The sequence below is a fragment of the Hylaeus anthracinus genome, unplaced genomic scaffold (assembly GCF_026225885.1).
Source record: "Hylaeus anthracinus isolate JK02 unplaced genomic scaffold, UHH_iyHylAnth1.0_haploid 4, whole genome shotgun sequence".
NCBI lineage: Eukaryota > Metazoa > Arthropoda > Insecta > Hymenoptera > Colletidae > Hylaeus > Hylaeus anthracinus.
In genome coordinates, this window is record NW_026535289.1 from 2,036,650 (window position 1) to 2,054,283 (window position 17,634).

General features: G+C 33.0%; 1 protein-coding gene and 1 long non-coding RNA gene across 2 annotated transcripts in view; one reads left to right on the plus strand and one right to left on the minus strand.

The window, feature by feature from the left end:
- The first annotated feature begins 1,649 nt into the window (after positions 1-1,649).
- On the plus strand, positions 1,650-15,964 carry LOC128895111 (uncharacterized). Its single transcript, XR_008461705.1, has 2 exons — positions 1,650-9,487; positions 9,577-15,964. It is a non-coding gene; the product is annotated as an uncharacterized LOC128895111 (long non-coding RNA).
- The window catches only part of LOC128895073 (titin), a 68,919-nt gene continuing 65,853 nt past the window's right edge, over positions 14,569-17,634 (minus strand). Inside the window, exon 39 of the mRNA XM_054157315.1 lies at positions 14,569-17,026. Coding sequence (XP_054013290.1) covers positions 16,886-17,026 — 141 coding nt within the window. The 3' untranslated portion in view covers positions 14,569-16,885. The remainder of the gene's footprint in view (positions 17,027-17,634) is intronic.

The window sequence follows — 17,634 nt, forward strand, 5'->3', positions numbered from 1 at the left end:
GACTTGGATATTAGCATAATAACATAATTAGTTAAGGTTATTTTTATAATACATATTTTCAATCATATAATTAATAAAGAAAATGTATTTTCTTGTGCAATTAAGCTGTTTTCTGGTTATTTCATTTTAGCTTATCCAAATTATTTTTCAATTTATTGTTATACCTTCTGTTGCTTTGTTGAACCACTTTCTTAGACATTTCGAAATTAATTATATTATTGTTCTGCTATGTATATCTCTCCAAACATTTTTATAGCTTTAGTTTTTTGTAAGAGATTCGGCTTTTAAAGAGGATTAATATTATTAGGACAGAAACAAAATTAAAATAAATAAAGTAGAAAAAGGATATACCTTGCCTTAACAATTTCTTAATTAATTAATTTTGATAGAGCAATTTTGCATTCCATCCCTATTATTCAAAGAATGTTTTGCGTTTCCTCATCCCCCTCTACCATTAAAGCATTATTGATCTTTGTCCTAATTTTTGCCATTATTGGGAAATTCATGGTTATCGTCGTTCATCTTGTGAAATTTGAAGAGAGCCCAAATCCTCAGGGTCGAAGACATTTATTGTTTGTCCGTTAAGACTAATAAGCGTATTAAATTTAGAAATGAAAACAATCGTGAGATCACAATTATTATTTTAATAATTTTCGTCCGAGATCGCGAAGGTTATTTATTTGGATGAATGATATTTCTCAATCGGGAGGAGATGACGTGGCATGGTAATTTTCATCTATATACGGTGAGACGGGATTAATCCAATCTCGGGTGTTGAAAGGCTTTGCGCAGATGTGTGCATTTCTTTCTTTCTTTTTTTTTTGTTTATTCTCAGCGGGAGGTTACGGGCGTAACATCAACGAAAGCGTTGAACACTCGTCTTAACCTCGCGTGACTTTATTTTTAAACACGACGAAAAACAGAAGATTCGTCATCAGGGGGGCAGAAACCAAAAGAAAATTTTCACCGTTGTGTTTTTTCAAATGTATTTTTAAATCTATCGCGTTAATCACCGCCTCCAAAGTATGTATAATACTGGAATGAAGGTACATTCTTATCCTTTGTACTATGGAATCTATTAAGACTTACAAACAACGATGCAATTTTATCTGATTATTAATAATACTTAGTATACAGATTTTTTATTAAACTTTTCAGACTACATTTTTATTTTTATGTTTTACGAACGTCTTTGATCGAGGATTTAGACACTTGTCTCTTAATGAATTTCTTTTATCATTCATATGAATATATACTTTGTATGAATTTTTATACATGTTTCCTATATAAATTACTATTTCTTTAAGATGTGTATAAATAAATGTGCAAAGTTTAAAAAGATATTATCGTTGGTATTTTGTTTTGAAATTCATAAAAAATCCCTTGAGTATTTTGTTGTTGGGGACATTCTTAATAAATAAATGTAGGATTATTGTAGCTGTATGCAATAAAACTGCTATCGTGGGATAGAATTATTCAAACAATTTGATATTCGAATATTTTGTAGGTATTCGAATACTATAAATAAATTCTGAATATTTGAATATAGTAGTATTCGAGGAATGTTAATCGACATCTAATATTCAAATTATAATATTCAATGATATTTGAATATTAATACTTAAATGGAAATATTGAAATAGTGCTAATAAAGTATTCGAATACTAATAGTTGAATAGTAAGATTTCAAAAATAATGTTCGAATAGTAATATCACAATAATGATAATTCGAGTGTAATTCAATAATGACAGTCGAATGGTCATATTTGAATAGTAATATTTAAATAACGATATTCGAATATTGGTATTTGAATGTTAATATTGAAATAATAATAATTAAACAGAGATATTTAAATATCAATATTCGAATGGTAATATTGGAATAATAATATTCGAACACAGATAATCAAGTACAGTGGGTGTAGAAAGTATTCGTACATCGATCAATTTCCAAAAAAACTATGTCAAATTGTAGTTTACTAACTTACTTTTTATAAACAATGACATCCTACATATTCTCGGAAATCTCTAGAATAGATAGAGTACAAAGAAAAAAAATAGCTATTTATGTAAGTTGCGAAATTAACAGGAAAAAGACAATTAATCGATAAAAATACTGAAGCAATAAGTATTCACACAACTGTTTAATTTTTAAGACTTCATTAAAAAAAAGAAGAAATTTACATTAATTTAAATAACATTAATTTATATATATTTAATATATATGTTATTACCGCACAACTGTTTAATTTTTAAGAGTTAATTTAAAAAAAAAAAAAGAAATTTACATTAATTTATAAGTATATAATACTTTCTTCGTGGGATTTCCTTTTGATTTTATAATCATTATAATCATCTTCTAAGCATTAAATTAACTGAATTATTAGTTATTCGAAGTGGGATCTTTTTCCATTTCACTATTAGAGCCATCTGTAAAAGTACTTTCCTAGAAATTTGATGTTTTCTAATTCGTACGTAGCAATAAACTAATGTGTTTACGTTACAAACTCTACTATAAATGGTTCGTCATAAGAATTGTACAAAAACTTATTGCTTCTATACTTTTACCGACTTTTCGCATTTTTTTGTTAATTTCACAAATTATATTAACTAGCAAATGTTGTTTGGACTATATCTATCTATATCTATCTTATAGATTTCCAAGATTATGTAATATATCATTGATTATAAAAAAAGAAGTTAAGAAACTACAATTTCCTCCAAATTTTTGGGGGAAATTGATCGGTGTACGAATACATTCTACACCCACTGTATAAATATTCAAACAGTATTATTCAAGTAATAGCATTCAAATACTGGTATCGAACTAGCGATAATCCAATAGAAACCTAAAATAGTGCCACTGGAATAGTGATATTGAATCAAAAATATTCAAAGTATTCTATTTGAATAATAATATTCCAATACCAATATCCAATTACACAAATATTAAAATTTCTAACCCATATCCTAATGCCCAGAAAATATTCCAAAGTCAAATAATTGAAATACTCTTATCCCTGGATCGACCACGAAAGTTCTCCAAAGCACATCCTCGGAGTCCTTCGTGATGGACGTTCTCCGTTGCGACGTGGAACGCGGAAGCCCCATCTAGCATTCCGCGAGCTTGCTATTAACCACGGGCAGGTCATTATTCTAGAGAACGAGGTGACGGCGGTGGTGGCCGTGTGGTAGTTTCCCACTCAAAATGCAAAAACCCGAACGACAGGGCGACGTGGGAGGGGGTAACGGTGATGCATGCACCGGGTAACCGAACGTCCCGACGCCGAAGAAACCGTGGTGGGGAAACTTGTGTCTGACGCCACACCACGCACACCTCTACCCCAAGCTTAGTCTAGCCTTAATAGTCATCCACTGGAAGCCGAAGACGAAGAGCGAGCTACGAGGACCAGTCTCGGGATAAAACGTGTTTCATCTCGCCCTGCCGCTTCGACTCTACTTCTTTCTACGATTTTCTCAGCGACACTGCTTTATTTCGTGCTACGGTCGCTCTTGTGAAGTGTTTGCGTCTTGGTCGTGCCAGTGAAACAAAGTGAAACAGTGTTGGTTGACAGTTGGGGCTGCCTTCGATCGGATCCGTTCGTTTGAAACTCGTTTCGAACCCGGTTCGATGGAAGTGCAGCCGCGTTTGAACTGGACACGTCCAACTTCTGAGCGGCACGGAGCGTCGCGAAGGTGGTGTTTCGATTCGTGCTCTTACGATGAGTTCTTCGCGGTGTCTACGGTGCGGAATTTCACGCAGAAAGCGATCAGTGACAGTTTCGCCGGGCAAAATTCAGCGTGGAATCTCGCGATTCGTGCGCAGGAGTGAATATATAGTTACTTTATAATTGTACAAAACGAGGGTTCGACGCAATTACGGTTTATAACAAGGTGCGATTGTTCACCGAGCTACGGGACCCCGTACGCAAATGTAACGCAATATCGTATGAGTAGAATTTCTTTTTTTAAGAGGAATGATTCATGTATTGTCTAGAACGTGGCGTTGTTTATTGTACTTGGTCCCGGTTACTCAGGTGTGCGTATGACACAGAAACTGTGATACACGTCGTTCTCGAGGATGACACACAAATTTTATTGGATGATTCACGGACGATTGGAGTGGTCATGTACAGAAATAAAAATAAAATCGCCAGACAACGTTTAGCCAAACGTGCTTGTCCCTGACCTTCTTCTTCCCCCTTTCAATTCTAATTTGTCCCAATTTTTCTCCTTTCAGGCACTGTTGTCTCCTTCATTTCTTCTTCTTCTTCTTCAGCTGCCAGTGATTCATGTGTTTTCGTTTGAACAATTAATTTAACGATGGGTGACTAATTACAATTATTATAAACGACATGCCCTCCAAGACTGTTTTTCGAATTTCGTGGGATTTGGGAATTACAATAATTGCAACAACTGTGTTCTGTTTCAAATAAATTGCATTTCGATGGCATTAATTTAATTGGGGTACAAATAAGATTGAAAATAGATTTTTGTACTCTTTGAAGTTTTTAAGAGGTTGTGTGGGAATAATTGAAATAGTAATACAGGAATGTTTACAAGGTGCAGAGAAATCCGTGAGTTCGAGGGGTACCCTTTATTGCATGAACTTTATTTAATTTATCAAGGAGAAATTATTTTTAGATTATTCATACATCTGTGAAGTATATAATTCTCACTCTGAACAGTAGTAAGGATTATTTTTATTAAATAAAATTATTATTACTAACAATGGCTAAATTTGTAGAAATATTGGATGAAATTATACAATTTTTTGAATGAAATTTACAAAAACGTTTTTATTTTTTGTCTTACATATGCAATAAAGGGTAAACGTGATACTCCAAGTAGAAATGGGCAAAATTTTCATCGAGGTACAAAATTTCGAATAAATAATTGAAGATAAACAATTCAGTTGCAATCTACATTATTATTGACTCGACCAGTAAAACTGCATCATCTAGTTGCAACTATTTACCTACTTAAAAATTGCACTGTTGTATTAATTCTACCCATAGACAGTATAATTCAAACGTCTCAAAGTATTACATTTTTGAAAAATAATTAAGAAAACTAATTTTTCAAAAACTATATAACGTAATAGAGTTGTTAATGACTCATCTAAAGACTCGATGCTACTATATGTAACTAATCTTTAACAGAATCTAATCATGGCTCGGATTGAGTAGAATTGATGTAAACAAAAATCTTAAAATATGAAATTCAGAAGAATAATAAATAAAACAAAGGATTGAACAAATGCGAATATATCGTTGTATTTTTCATTCGTCATTTGAGATTCGAATAAAATACTGCCCATGTCTGCTCGAGAGTTCCCTCGAAACTTGGTTTGCGCGGAGAGTCGAGCTGCGGATTTACCAGAAATAATTCCTTCCCGCCTTCCAGAGTGCGCTGACACGCGCTCCGCCGTATTATTTCTGGCATGGTTGAATCACTGGCAGCTGGGACGGCCGAAATAGTCGGCTTGGTCGGCCTGCTCCCTCCTGAGACTGACGAACGACGACGTCGACGAGTCTCGGTGGGGGTGGGTCTCGAGGATCGAAGACGAAGGTGAGCCACGGAAAAGAACCTCCGTCGGGATGAATCACCGCGTTCTTTTTCGATACCCCTTGACAGATGCTTCGGATCGCCGCTTGGCAGTTGTCTTCGTGGCTTCAGGTGGTCGTTTCTTCAAGGTCGTTGTCATCCCAACGTCGAGGAATCGAACGCCATTCCCTCGAATCGCGATACTCGATGTTTTCGTTACGAAATTAATATTGTACGTCCTCGAGTTACGCAGATTTATAGATCCCTATGTTTGCTATTTATGTATGCATACAGAGTGTGTATATATATCCATGTGTTCAGATATTAAATGCAGTAGAAGATCGATTATCGAAATTAAGGAGGAGGCAAAATATTTTTAAAGAATAAAGAATAAGTCTTACTTACAATGTATTTTGTTTATCGTAATATAAAATTAAATTGTTAAACTAAAATTTCCATGTTTGGTAAGTTTGGAAATAAACAAGATGCTTGGTACAATATAGATGTGTTGTGTTATTGATTAATAATTTTATCGTAAATGAAGTTTTATATATTAACATCTTTCTTGTTCCTGAATTTTGAGTACTCTTCAGAAAATCTACCAGTATATAATTTTCTTCGAAAATCATTAAACTCGTTTACGTCCAATTAATATTTTTTCTGAGTTTTCATGTAATTCCTAAAAAAATTGAAATTTGAACAGCTGCTATAAATTGTGTTCATTCAGTTACAATATCGAACAATTTAGAGTTAACGTTAGAGTGACCTATCTTGTTTCTTTCAATAATCAGTCTTCTCTTTAATCGACGTTCTACTGTTCAAGTTTAGATTTCTATGACAAAGGATTTGTTTAACTTTCACCCATTTTTGCAAGGAAGATTATTTATTAAATCTATTGTACGGAGAAAGAAAGATCAGTGTTGCAAGGAGATACAAACCATACAGACATTTCAATCAGCTTTTCTAAAGTCTGCAGTTAATCATTTTTGTAAGGACAAATTGCACGACTTTATCCCTTCCACTCATGATACTTTTTAACTCAGAAATAATCTTTCCTTCTTCCAACAATATATCGTATTAATCCAATCCACTTTACACAGAAATCTGTGCAAGTCGAGGACTCACTGTACCTTATTCTACAAGCTCCAATCTCCTAACTGTTACCTGACATATAATATTTAATTTAATATAAATAACATTAACGCCTAAATATTTATGCAAAATCAGTGTAACGTTATACTTTCACACATTGTATAATAGTTTGCATAATTCAATTAAATTTCTTGGCAGTTCGTGTAACGTATCTTAATTTAATTTTCTAACACACGATTTTATTATTATTCTGAAATGTAGTTAATAATATCCTAATACTACACTACCTTGACATTACTACATAGAAGTCTATTAAACTTTCTACGAAATGTTCTGTTTGTTTATCAATTTAACCTAAAGCACTTTACTGTTACAGAATCTGAGGCACCATCTTGATAGTCGACACTTCAGGTAACACGAATCGTGCAATGTCGATTGAAACTTCGCCTCTCATTCTGTCTAATCACTCTGGCATCTCGAAATCATTAGCCAGGACCAAGGAGGGTCGTAATCGCTTCAACGGTTTCGCTTAATAGATCCTGATCTCATACGGCAGGGATTGTACGCTTGAAATAAATTTAATAAGCCTCGAAGACAGATGGAACGACGATGTAAGTTTTCTTGGTTCCTACCCAGCCAGCCCCAATGCGACGTATCTTTATTTATGGCCAACGCGAACGTGCCAGGTGTTCTGATACATTCTTTCTTCTGCCACGATCTCGCAATTAACGCTTTGTTGATGGGGAGGCGTGCTGCTCGACAAAGGTGATCGACATACTAGTTATGATTCTCATTACAATTCGACCTACATTATACGAAATAATATACGGAGAATTGTATAACAGCTACATCGAATTGAGTACGTGCTCTAAAATAAATGAGATAGGTATCATTAGAAAGATAGTTGCCTGGAAATGGGTATTTTGGGAATTCCAAGTCATCCCCACTTTAAAAAGATAGATAGTACTTGTAGAAATTAATTCTGTGCGATTTTTGAATAAATTTATGATTTATTTATAAAGGAAAACCAACAAAAATAATTTTTAAGTTGATTTGTAATTTGTTAGAAGAATGACTATGGGTGAAATTTCAAATTGAGATAGTTTATATATTTAGATTCTTTGTAATGGAAATTAGACTGAGGACTTGGAAGGCTGTGGTAACGTATCAAATTCATGAGTAAATATTTCTATTTAAACCGTATTTTTATGTATGCGAATATAAAGGCACAGAATTAATTTCTAGGCTTAATAGATTCTTTTAAAATGATACACAGATCTATAACGATATTTATTTGAAGAAGGAGATTAAATAGAAAAGAAATGTAATGAAAGGTCAAAGAAAGTATTAATATAGTAACCGATGCAAAAGTTTCAGTTTAGTTGTGCTACTTTAGGTTAGAAAGGATTAAGATTCTACTACCAGTTCTAGTTGCTAGATAGCTAGATTGTTCAGGACAGAATCCAATTAAGATTTTGCGCGATGCTCGACAGAAAAGGGGTCGTATTGGCCTACGAAAACGTGCTTAATTACGACGACCCGATCCGTTCTACCCCCCTTTCGCAATTAATCAGACGAACGGCCGAGATTAACGCGCCGGATTCACGGTCTAATTTTGCGTTGGGTCGTAACGGTGTAGAATGATGAAGTACTGCAAGAAGCTACGAAGAGTGGCACTGATTGATGTTCACGATGTAAGAGAAATCTGTCATTATGTTCATAAATTGCCTTTTCGTTAAAGCATCGATATTAGTCACGAGTCCATGCTACACGAAATCTTGCTCGATAGTGAAGTAACCTTTCTCAAAAATTATTGATCAGTTTAAACTGAATTATTTAAATATTCGTCTAATATGTCTTTTTACATTTGTACATATTTTTCTATAGTTAATTGTCTATAATTTCACATAGCTTTGAAGTCATTATTTGCATTTTTGAAGTTTGATTCAATCCTACTATCGATATGTATTGATTGTGATTTTTGAACAATAGTGTTGTTTATAAACAAGCTATTTTATTTATTGAATAGCGTTTATATAAACTATAAATATGAATATTAAACGTCCTTATTGTGCACATAATTTCATTATATTTAAAATAAATATTTCGTCCTGTTCGGTATGACGATATATATACATAATTTACAAATATAAATGGAACAAGAAAAAAATAAAAGAAAGATCGTTAGTTTTTTTAAATATATTTTGTCTCAGTAAAATGTTAAATATAACATAATAATGCAAGACTGGATTTTAACGGTCTTGCAGAATAGGTTTTTTGCGAGGCAGTGGTACTGTTACCACGCATTGAAATCACTCGCGTGGCGTTCGTGTTAACCCTTTGCACTCCACTTGCCTGGCTACAACGTCGAACATAATATGCATCACATTTCAGTTTAAGTATTATTCATGGTAACACAAAGTAAGTCAATGAAATGAACGAATGAAAATTAAATTAAGAGCATTTATATATTTTTGTAGGAAAAATTCTCAGATTGCAAGGGTTAATGTCATGACTCACGATTTTATTAGACAATAATTAGCTACATTATTAATTTAAATTTTGTCATTTTTATAATGCGAGAAAAATTGTTATTTTAGCTCACACAAAACGTGTTCGTAATATTATTAATATTAAAAATTAATTTGAGTGGTACAAAATTATAACCATCAGTGAAATAATTTTTTCAGAATTACCAGTATGTTATTTTCCAGTCTATTCGTTATAGCGAACATTGTGTGTTATATCTTTCGTGCTCATTTTTTATATACAGTTGTTTTTAGGGACACAATAAAGACGCTAAATTAATAAATAAACTAAAATGTTTGAACTACTCATAATTTCAAAGGTAAGTTATTACATTTCAAAATCTTAAAATTATCTTTCCATTTATCTACATTAAATATCTTTTATTTTATTCCGTTTTAACCATTTTAGATTTTAATTCGTATTAATATACACTAGAAGGAAGTCTCGAAGTGTTCGAAAATGTTTGTTCGTCCAATTGTTTTGAAGTTACCAATGAATAAATCGGTTTCATCAACTGAAGAAATTGTAATTTTAAGTATAACGTAACACGAACGTCAACGATTCTCGTTGAGACACGTTGGGGAACGCTGGAACGTTGTCGTTCCGTTCGCGGAGCATCGAGTGCTCGTCGAAATGCGAGCACTTTTTATGTGCGCCAGTCACGCTGTAGCGTCCAAGATGATGGGCTTTTATTCTGCTTTCTCCACGCTAGAGAGCGTAGACGAGGAGAACGGTTGTCTAGTTTCAAAGTAGCCTGCTTGAAAATGATACCCTCCCCTGTTAGAGGCAGGGGGTCTAATAGGTAAAGAATCATGATCTATGTATAGAATAAAGTACCCTAATTTAATCTTCCACACCGTGAAATGTGGTAATCTAAACACGAACTCCTACGTGGAATACTAATTTCTATAAACACTCCAATTCCTACTTTGTAAAGAATATATACAGGTCTGTCTGTCGAATATACTATTCGACGTTTACAAACCATTTGGATTTGAATTTGAATTTTAGCGGTTTAAGATCTGGTTTTGTTAACTAATAATTCTTTTCCACATTGCAATATTTGTAAACGTGTGGAGTAAAATACAGAGTGATGGTGAAGTTATCTATTTATATCTAACAGGAAGATATTAATGTTAATTATTTAGACTACTTTATCATTTTCTAAATGAATTCGATATAATTCTCCTGTCTTTTATCAAAATAGATAATAGCAAATTGTTTCATATATAGTTTCATATATTAAGACCAATACAGTCAATAAATAAATAAATAATTCTTTTAAAGGAGTTTCTTTTAGTTAATTCTTTTAGTACATAGAAATAAATTAATAAATTAATTTTTAAACCAATCATCGAAGCTTTAACTTTACTTCTTTAATATAATTGTTAATTCCATGGCAACAGAATTATGTATCTTATCTTCACTATTATCTATTGGCAACGCAGTAATTACTATTTTTGACTTGACAAAGCAACGTAAACAAATAACAGGTGTCCCTGACAGAAGTGAAAAGTTCAGACATGAAATAATCATAGCGATCCGAGTGCATAAGTCTGCCAAAAGTTATAAATAATTTTGTTTCAATTTTGCAAATGAATATTAATATTTCACTTGTCATGTTCCTATTAATCTTAAATTCCTTAAGAATTGTTAACAAATGTGTCGATAATTGGGACATTGTACATGACAACGTTATTAATTTTCAAATATTATGTACAGATATGTTACTGTCAGGTCCGAAAGGATTATGTATTCACACGTCCAAAAGAATAATATAATAGCATTAATTAAAATTAGTTATCCTACAAGTACATCGAGTATTTAATCAAGTTACCAATAATCTCCAAGTAAAATTTAAAATGTCTACTTTATTTTTCACAAATCATCGAGCAAGAAACGAAAACACTGTTTTACATTTCACAGGCATAGATTGTATCGAATTTCTAAGCGTCGAAATTCTAAGCGACCGGCGGCGTGTTTCCGTGGAACATATTTATGGTAATCTTATTTATGCCTCGCGAATAAAACAAGAAAGTCCTCTCGTAGGAGTGCACGAGAGCCCAACGAAGAGACCCCACGTGAATTTACCGAGTCTTCGGGGAGTTCTGAACCGGCGGCGACCAAATATAGCTGGGTAATGTAATACACGTCACGTGGTCAGAAATAGCTTAAGAAGAGGGCCTAGCCGAGTCTGCACACGGCACTGCGTCCGTCCCTCGTTTTGAAACGATCCCGAGTACCAGAAGCGATTGAAGGAAATACGTTTACCTCTTCACGCTCGTTAAACCAGTTACCGAGAGAAAGGTGATACTCGGAACAGAAACGAACCATCGTAAAAGACGAGTATATACGTATATACATATATGCATATGTATATGTATAAACTCCACGGCACATGGAGGCCAGTGTGACGTCCGAAGAAAAAGAAAATGATTTTTCTCTGGCTTCTTTCAATCTCCTGGTTAAAAATACAAGTTCAGGAGTATTCATGGTCAAATCAATATATGTCTCATTATTATTTATTAGTGGTTATTCATGGACTTTCAGAGTAGTATGTTTGTAAAATTTGGAAGACTACTATGCAGATTTCAGGATGGTCTCAATGAGTATGACTGGTATGATTTACTTTATGGTGGTTTCGATTGTATATTTGCAGCTCCTTTTAGTTCAGAAGAAAGCTAAATTATACAATCTGACGTATCTGAAGGATTTGTTATATTTCCATGCCTTAGTTATAAAAGGTAACCTAATGATTATTAAAATACACGTCACTGAATTCGTCTCTATGTTATCCATAATTTTGGTTATGAAGACAAATTTTGATCCATTTTAAAGATGCGAAGAAAATGAAATTTCGAAAGATATACGGAATATAAAAAAAATTAAATAACTACGCGGTACCCTTCAAGTTATGCAGCATTTATTTGTACTGATATTTATTAAGTTTACCCTGTATATTTATAGTGAACTTAAACCAAAATATACACTGCAATAATTAAAATTTCAATGGACATCAACTTTTTTGGAAAATAACAGTTTAATAAAACAAAAATAGAAAACTTGATTAAATTATGAACTAACTAGTAGGCATAACAGTATTCCTAACGGTGCAGGTGATATTAAACATAATGGGCATTTTAATAGCCAATATCCTGCTATTGTACATACTCAATGAATTACCAATTTGTGATATTTTATTTTTCTAATCGTATTGTATTTTTGTTATACTGAATTCATACATTAAAGAAAAGTTTACGTCAATTGGAATCTTGATTAATACTCTATATATAATGTATATGATTCTTGAAATGTTGATTTATAATTTATATAATTAATTTTTAGAACCAACTTTAATGGGATCCTTAATTCTGAATATATATTCATCATAATATATTCAAAATAGTTCCAACAGTTAATTACATAAATTACAAGTCAACACTTAAAGTACTACGAATACTTCTACGACAATGTATTCACACGAAGCGAGTCAATGGCTTCATCAGTAAATAATAATAAAAACATTGTTTACGATGACCACGAATACCAATCAAAATCCTTATTTCAACCACCAACCCCCACACTAATACAATTTTTAAATTCAATGTCATCCTCGTCCAGACGATGGAATAGTTCCCAAAAACACGTGGATTTCTTCCACGTTTTCTTTCTCGATATTTCATTGTCACGCTAAAAGATAGTTCCTGGCATCGAGAATAGGCATGGTTACAAATACTTTCGTTACTTCTCGAGCAACCGACAGATATCGCGTTTTCTCGCGTTCTGTTATTTTAGCCGCGATAAATCTGCCAAAACGATTGCAATGGGATCGCTGGTTCCCCGTCAGACTTGACGTCTTATTGTTTGATCGATCGTTAGGCTGATTAGGAATCCCGCACCCGTGTAACCCAAGACTATTTTTGTTCCTTCGTCGCGAAGTCCCACCCCGGGTTTCATATTATTTTCGGGGTGGCGGACGCGCGTCGCGAATTGTTTTACGAGGCGCGAGGTACGTGAGTCACGAGCCACGTTCCGCTTCGATTCCGTGGTATACGTTTCGTAAGCAAAACATAAGAGAATTTATGGCAACGTGAGCATACTAGCTGGAATTGCTACTTTATATCTGCGGTTTGCGCGCTATTCGTCGAATCTTAACGGTTCACCTTCATCGAGATCGGTTAAAAATAAAGGGTTTCCAGGATGGCGTTTCAACATTTTGCTTTTTGATAACATAGCCTGTTTACTTTTCATGGCAGTGGGTGGCCGTCTAAACGACATAGTGTCTAACTTTTATTTACAATAGAAACTAGGATATACTCAGAGTTAGACACGAATGACGTTAAGAATAATAAGAAATTAACGTTTCAGTAGATTTGAACTTCGTCATTGTAACTTGTTTTGTAGGGTAAGACTGTGGAATTCAGTTATTTTTATTCTTAATTTTATTTATGAATGAAGTTCGTCCTACTCTGGATATAATTCATAACATTTTAGTTTTATAAAAAAACAAAATCCTAGAATTCATTTTGGAAAGTACTTTACTTAATAATATAACATAAATATAATATTTCGCATGTAGGTATCTTAATATTTTCATCAATTTAGTATTGGTAGTTTTTGAATTTTATTTCTTTTAAAGTTCTTGATTTAACACTGGGTAGCATCAAAATGTCTACCTAAACAGATTAGGGCTAGAACTTTAGAGGGTAGTTGTAACGATGTTAAAAATTGAACAAATTTCGAGATTTTTTTAACCCATTCAATAATCATTAAAAAATAAAAAAATGGGAAAAAGAACACATTCTTTTTATGAACGAATTTTATTTACTGAGCATATATATCCCTCATAAAAGCCATTTCGGGCCCAAAATAAGACTGAAAGTTGATATCTACTGATTAATTTTTATAAAATTAACCCTAATAGAAATATGTGAAAATAAAATTAAAACAACTCGTGTACACTGTACAAAAATTTACACAGGGTTGCCCATCTGTAATCTGCGCTTCTACATAGCAGAAATCGTATTTATTTTCACTCGAATATATTCAGGAGTGGTCTTTTCTGCAGGTAAAATTTCTCGTGCTAGTTATTATATTTACGAAGACGCTATATCAATTTATTTATATAATTTAATTTTCCCTGCCAAGAAATTTGTATTTTGTGCTTTTCGATTTTCCTTTCCGCATTATGCAAACAAATAATGTACAAACATGCAAGTTTCATAGAAGCATATAGATCTATAATATATATATCCAGTTGATACTTGATCCTTTGATATACGCAAATACCATTTTGTATTTCGAGATTAGAAACTCGCTTAGAAACTATTTCCTTAATTAATCGAACCTGACGATGTATCGTGTAAGATCGTCGAATCGACAACAAACGAGCCTTGTACGTACTTAAAACATTCGTTTTTATTGGCCTTTCCATTGTACAATAATAAATAATCAATTAGTAGAATGTTAAAAGGTATCTGCGTGTGTATATTTGTGTAACTATAAATTTTTTCGTCGGTGTGACTAACTGTAAATCGTGTCTGGAGTAATGTATACACTTATATTTATATATATTATGTATTTTGTAAGATAAATATATAATTCTTTATAATGAACATCGACACTAAATCGAACGAGTAAACGAGTCACGTGTTCGTATATTGGCGATGCTTTGACGTTACGCTTGGTTTACTGACAATTCTCTTCCCTCTCGCGATTATTCGCGATTCTCGCGTGAAACGAACGATCGCGGTCGTCGATCGTTCGTCAATTCTCTCGATTTGAACTTATGTACAACAATGGAATCGAAAGAAATTCATCGAAACGTCCCGACTCGAAGCACCACGTCGGATATTTCAAATTTTCAACGACAAATTCGACGCTGGTGAACGTCGCCCGGACGGGTCTCGCTCGTGATTTGCACCTTTGGATGGAAAGTTTACCTCGTCCGTGCCACGTTCGATTAGGGCTGCGGCTACTCGATGAATTCAGTATTCGAACATTTTATGGGTATTCGAATACTACGAAAAAAGTTTGGATGGTGCTGTTTGAATATTACTATTCGAATATTACTTTTGTATATCACTTTGAACAGTAGAATGCGAATATTATTCTTTGAACATTAATATTCAACTATTGTTTTTCAGATAATGCTGTTTGAATAGTACTATACGTATATCACTTTTTGAATATTAATATTTCATTTTCATTTTTTAGATAATGCTGTATGCTAATATCTATTCGAATATCTTTTTATCCATATCATTATTCTAGTATTACTATTTGATTATTACTAGATTAATATTAAGATTATAATATCATTTTTTGAACATTACTGGTTGAATATCATATTTGAATATTATTATTTGAACATTACTTAACGAATACCATTTTTTTAATATCACTATTTAAATATCATTTTATAAATAATGCTACTCGAGTATTATTTGTATATTACTATTTCAATACAAATATTCTTATATCATTTTCTGAACATTGCTATTTGGATAGCATTTCTGAATATTACTAATTGAGCCGTACTATACGAATATCATTTCTCTACTCTTATTATGTAATTATCATCATTTAAATATTGCTACATGAATATTATTATTCCAATACCATTTTATCAGTATTATTATTCCAAATCCTGTCACTTTTTGAACATTACTCTTCGAATACAAATAATTCTTTCAATATTACCATTCGAATACGAGTAATATTATAAATATTACTAGTCGAATATCATATTTAGAATATATATTTCCAGCTAAATATTCGAAAAACATTCAGACAGTTATTTGACGTATATTCCCCAAACATTTGAGTAATTCGATAGTTCGAATACAGAAAAATTAAGAAGTCACAACCCTACTTTGGCAGTCGAATTTCGAGCAACGCTTCGATTCGTTTTACTTTTACGTTCCCGTTCTCGCGAAACGCCTCAAACACGTTTCCTCCGCAACGTTTAGCACCACCTTCGCGACACTTGCCGCGTTTTCAATTCCCTGCAGTATTTCCATATACTTTTTCCTTTCTTTGTCCCTCTTAGACCCGAGAGGTCCACTCTACTTACGTCTCGTTTCACTCGCTCGTCTACTTTTAAACACGACGAGTTAGTACAAACTCCCCGGGGGGTCGTTCGAGACTTTAATTATTGAGGGGTGGGGGAGATACATTGTAGAAAAAAAATGGTAACAGTTCGCTTGGTGGGTTAGGGTTCTTTTTTAGAGAAAACAACAAAAAAAGCGGAAAAAAAATAAAAATACGCACGGGCCTCCAATGGATCGTGTTCGACAGAAAAATGCGCGCTGTCAAGACAATTTATTTTTCAATTTATAGTTTCATTGTATACCATGTGAAATACGAGGAAAAGGGCTCTGAAGCTCCAACTGATTAAAAATGAATAATTTATCATTCTTGGGGCTGAGATCCTCGTATTTTTGAATCTTCGAATTTTTCTTTCATTTTTATAAGTCTCCCTCTTTTGATCTTTTCCATATTCGACACTGATCGTATATTAATATTTAAGAAATATTTATTATCGCTGTTTTGTTTTGAATCTAAGAAATCCATATTAGATTCTTGTTTTATTTTGTATTTTATTTTTATTTCGAAAATTGTCTCGAGCATGCTCGCATTTTTCTGTTAGTTACTAGAGGCTTGTTCCGTCGATTCAATCGCGCTTCGTGTTAGCAATTGAACGTGTATCTTTTATTCAATTCTTACTTTTGACGATGAGTTTGGCGGAGGTTTCTACGGTGCCAGCCGAGGTGGTGGCCCGACAGGTGAAGGTGCCAGTGTCCTCTTCGTAGGTAGTCGCTATGAGCAGCACAGCGTTGTTGCCCTCATGAATCATCTGGATTCAACACATTCAAAAGTGTCGTTTCAGTTCGACGACTATTCGATTTGACATTTCACGTATAATGCAAGTATTTTTTTCTTTTAAAAGGAGGGTGAAATACAACAATTTATTTGCAATATAAATATGTACAAATATGGTAGATTGGGTACTGATATCTCCACTACTTGTGAGCTTAGTTATCCATGTTTCTACTTCTAAAATACTTTTATTTGTATTTACATCTTGATGGTAACAAGTTATTTGAGATGCGTAGATTCTGTAGTTTGTAGAAATTGTTTCTACTTTCTGAATTTATTACTTTTCTTATTTTTGTAGGGGTATAATTAAATAAATTAAATAACTCTTTTCTTTTTATACAATGTAAATAGATCCATGCGATATCAACAAGTTCTTATTTAACGTTTTCAGTGTTTGGTTTGAAGCTAAATAAAATATTTTGTAATTGTGTTTGTGCATTCTGTTTGAATCAAAAACGCTTGTTTGTATCATGAAAGATAATATTGTTTCAGTTTGACGTGTGTAGTTCTTTTTAGTACAATATAGTACATTAAAATCAAGATTCTATTTAATCAAATAAAAGTTACATGTAATAAAACAATGCA